Source organism: Sardina pilchardus, chromosome 3, assembly GCF_963854185.1.
Source record: "Sardina pilchardus chromosome 3, fSarPil1.1, whole genome shotgun sequence".
Lineage (NCBI taxonomy): Eukaryota > Metazoa > Chordata > Actinopteri > Clupeiformes > Clupeidae > Sardina > Sardina pilchardus.
The window spans coordinates 11,568,025-11,572,574 of NC_084996.1; the positions used below are offsets into that span (position 1 = coordinate 11,568,025).

The window sequence follows — 4,550 nt, forward strand, 5'->3', positions numbered from 1 at the left end:
ACCCAACTGCCTACACACTTTCATCATACAATCGACACAATACACTTTGATGCCGGCAAAGGCATTGAGCAGTGCTCCCTGACGGTACCGTTGTGACTCATCCGATGAGTCAACTGGTGTATGAAGTCTGCTGTGTGATTGGCCGACGCGTTCTGTAACTAAGAGCCTAGGTGACATCAGTCAGCCTCAGCAGCACTATGCCAGGAACATGCAATCACTGATATTGATGGAGCTATCAGAATTGTTTGTGAACAGTCCCTGTTGATATAAAATGCCTGCGTTGGCAAATAATGATTCCTTTGTGATTAAATGATTTGGAGGGTATAGTAGCCTACAAGGATCTTTCATAAGGGTGAATGAGAAACCATGTTTTGCTATTCTGATGTCTACCTAGCCACGTGATTTAAGTGAATTTATATTCGAAAAACATGAAATGTGAATCAGTGTGTTCTAGGGTGTAATGCTTACTTTTGAGGCCAGCCTTGCCACTTCAGTAGATATTCCACGTTTCCCTAGGACAGAAACAGAAATATCACATTATAGGCTGGCATTCACAGTTAACGTGGTCATGCACAACATCGCTCGTAGTTAACATGCTTTGCAGAAGAGATGTCTACCCCTTTAAACTGGCAACTGGGGGCGGTGGTCTTAGGGGGTGTGTATTTTGAAATGGATATTATAGAAGGTGACGTCAACGTCGTGATCGCCACTGTTGTGGTGACGTGTGCGCATATGGGTTCGCTCGCGAGTTCAATAAAAAGGAGTTTCTAGAACATTTTAGGATGGGAATAGGTGGGGCCATGGTAACATGTAAACATCTCGAATTGCGCAACGCGCTTCACTGAGAAACCACGATGCCCCCCGCCCTCCCCTCTACGCACACACCCCCGCAGGGATTCGAGCCTACAGTCAAAAGAAAATCGCGTGCACATGAAATAGTGAAAATACATCAGCATACTAACCTATGTTATCATTCAATTATTGAACTCCAGTTATTTACATTGCTAAAATAGTTATTGCAGCAAGCTACCTGACCTATTCGCAGACAACAAATCCTGCCCTTTTAATTTTTACATCGGGTTAGTACGCAATGTCATTATTGTAATTTTATACAGCAAACAATCTCATTGATCTAACCTTGTGTTTGATCAAGTCGGACAGAACATTAAGCCGTTGCTTCACGAGGACTGCCCATTTCCGAATATCCCTTTTAGTTCCTCAGTACAAGTAAATAAACTGCGTAGCCACCAAACATTGGCTGAGCGCAGAGAAGGCGCAGCTATACCCCGACAACCCATACGTTCAGCGATAGCAACGACACACGCGTTAACACACACACCCCCTGGCCTACAAACGCTGCAGCTCCGGTCAAGAGTGTTACAAAACACATAATGCCATTGTATATATGCTAAGTTCATAGCATACTGTTCTTTTGAGGCGTTCGTCGTTAGTTGGCGAAAAGTATCAAGTTCAAGTTGCTCTGAGTGACAGCTAGATAGTATGACCCAAAAACATTCACGTGCAAAGATGACAAAATATCAATGCGTGAACTTGGAATCATTTGGCACAATGATGTCCAACTCTATAGATGGTGTTTTAATTAGTGATGGCGAAAAGCTAAACAACCGAGAACAAACATCACATTTCTATGTGTGTAATAAATAGGTAATCTTACCTTTCTAACTCTCTTTTTAGTGATAGATTCAACAGCAAACACTTGTTCGCCAAGTGATGACAGCTCCATCGCCACTATCTTGAGCTTCCCGCACGCTATAGGAAGGACGCAAGTAGTACGCACACTCTGTTCCTCTCTACAAAATGTGTAAATGGCCAAAGTCGTGCAACCCTTTTCGAAATAAGCCAGCTTTGGTCCTCTGGATAGCTTTCCCCCTTGAACCGAACAACCTGCCTATGTTTCCAGTGTTCTCTAGATGTTTCGACCTATTCTCGCCTCTGTTTGGGAGTTTTCAAATCTGCGACACATCTCCACTGCCTAGCGCGTGCTTGCCAAGGATAGTGCACGGCACGTTCTGATCGCGCGCTCTATGTCCCCCTCTATTTGTCGAGCCCTGGCGGCCGCACGAGTCCGCGCAAGGAGAAGTATCCAAGTATGCAATGGAAGTCACGGTCATTTTACCTAGTGTAGCCTACATTTTCCCTATCGTGCACTCAGTATTTAAAGTAGTAAGCACACAAATAAAAGTAGTCTAGATTAATTTCCAAAATATGTTGTTGTTATTTTTCTATTGATAATTAGTTGAGTATTTCCAAAAACCTTCGAAAGTGTCATTATACAACATTTGTGTGGGTTGGGTGTGGTTGATTGATAAGGATGCTTAAACACATAGGCCTATTTGTTGTATACGTTCACATAATTCAACGTTCAAGCAATATCTGCCATTTGCTGTAGTTTTATTAAATAGCCTATCTGAAAGACCAGGTCTTGATTCAGTGTGTTGTTACAGTATGCATTATTTACCAAAATAACTAAATACTTTGTACAATATCAACAATGGCAAATGTTTTCAGTAAAATCAACACACTTCAAAATTAACTGGAAGAACAGCCCTTTCCAACGCGCGTGATCCCATTTACGGGAATGTAGAATGACTCATCACGGCGGTTCAACTCCCCCTTCCGTGGGGGTCCTGGAAATAATAATATATCTTTTTATGACGGGGCCATAAGGAAATGCTGTTTTCTTCTGCGCTTATGGATGTCTACTTGGCTTTCACACTCACAACCAATTTCAGATTGCCTATGACATATCACGACCTGAGTTTTTTTCCCCTTATTCCCGGACATTTCTAGCAGACCCACATTACGCTATGCGTTATCATCTGAAACACTGACAATTATGAGAAATGTTGGGTGATTTTAACAAATGTACAGATCAACAAAGAGTTGATTAAGGTTTCAGTATTTAATTTTATATTTAGCCCATAAGAATGCACAAAGCAAAACTAGGCCTATCAGGGATTTTGAAACTTGTCCCCCGCCACTGTACTTTGACGAAATGAACGTGGCCGTATATAATTCACACCGCATAGAACACTGCTACCTGGAGTCACTTGAAAAGTTGCAGTGAACTTTGGTAAGGTGTGGATTTATATAACATCTTTCACTGAGTGGCATGCGTCACAACGTTTCCTATTCCTCATGAACATAGAAAATATTTTAGAGTAAGCTACTTTTTTTCAATTATTTGTGTTAACCCAGTTACTGTCCACAGTCTGCTGTGCTTTGTAGCCTGCCAGCATCACATCATGCCAAGCCTATCATGGCCACATCTTTGTTTAATTGTTTAATTGTTAAATAATCATCTAGTATCAGAAGAAGGCAGGCTTTCTTTACATTTGATTCGATAGGAAAGAACATGTTCTTTTTAACATTGTGGAGAGCTACTCAGAAACAAGTGGGGAGCTACTGGTAGCTGGTGAGTGTCGGAGACTCCTGGCCTAGGCTAAAACACATCGAGCCCAATAAAAAAATAAAAGCCTTTGCAGCCTTGTGTACTTTTGGTCAACTGAAAGTCACAGAACTGACTTGATGACTTGTGTAAGGATGAATTTGAATTAGTATTGCTGCGTGTTTGTGCATGCTTGTTCTATTAATGATTATTTTTTTCCTGTGTTTTTAAGAAACCATCCCTAACTTAGCAATGAGATTCCAAGACTCCAAAGACACCCCAAAGAAGACTAATAATAACTAATCTCCTGTTGGCTGTCTGTCCCAAACCAACCATAAGCAACCGGCTTAGAAACGAAAGCCCAAAATCTGTTGAATTTCACATTCAAGGAAAACAAAAACATTGTATTTAGAAGCCAGTCTCCTACCTTAGAAACCTTTGTTGTGAATGGAGATACATCTATGAGTATTGCATGTTGTCTTTTCCAGCTCTGTAATCAGTGTACGACCTGCAATCACTCTACAGACCTGAAGAATGCCGTGATGTGTTTCAACCAGTCAATTCATCAGGACTGCCTTCTCTCCCTAGCCTAGGTGTTCCCATCCTGCCTTGCGCGGTGATTTCATTCACGCTGCTAAGGCAGTCTGGAAACTAACACCCACATTTTCGCCTGATGTTGGCGACCAATCACAGAACAGGGGAGAAAGCAAGACCATGATGAGCTATGCACAGACGCATTTGATAGACATCCGTGACGCCCAATGAACGGATCTGGGCATTTTTTCAAATACGAGAAAATGGAACTTCTGGTTGCCAGACCACGGCTATGTCCAGAAGTCAAGCGTGCACGCTGGATAGTACCCTCTTCCCAGTAGCGTCTTAGTTAGCTCGCTCCTCAGTATGCGTGCCTACCTACATTTGGACAGCACTAACTAGTTGGCGTCACCTGACTCGGGGAGAGGGGTGTGTTGACGATTTGCATGACGTGTGGAGCTTGACCTGCGCTGCGCAATGGATTATTGGATATCTGAGGCCAAAAAAGATGCATCGATGCACGCTTGGAAATCACGCCAAACGAAGTACCCAACTAGTGAGAGCGCTTGACTTTCGGACAGTCTATTCTGACGTAACTTCCGGAAAA

At 42.5% G+C, this 4,550-nt stretch overlaps 1 protein-coding gene across 2 annotated transcripts in view; it reads right to left on the minus strand.

Annotated features, from left to right (window-relative positions):
* The window catches only part of cbx7a (chromobox homolog 7a), a 5,316-nt gene extending 3,303 nt beyond the window's left edge, over positions 1 to 2,013 (minus strand). For both annotated transcript variants that reach the window (XM_062531817.1, XM_062531815.1), the window contains exons 1-2: positions 1,676 to 2,013; positions 469 to 512 (exon numbers count right to left, since the gene is read on the minus strand). In XM_062531817.1, coding sequence (XP_062387801.1) covers positions 469 to 512; positions 1,676 to 1,744 — 113 coding nt within the window. In that variant the 5' untranslated portion in view covers positions 1,745 to 2,013. The remainder of the gene's footprint in view (positions 1 to 468; positions 513 to 1,675) is intronic.
* Positions 2,014 to 4,550: the final 2,537 nt, after the last annotated feature.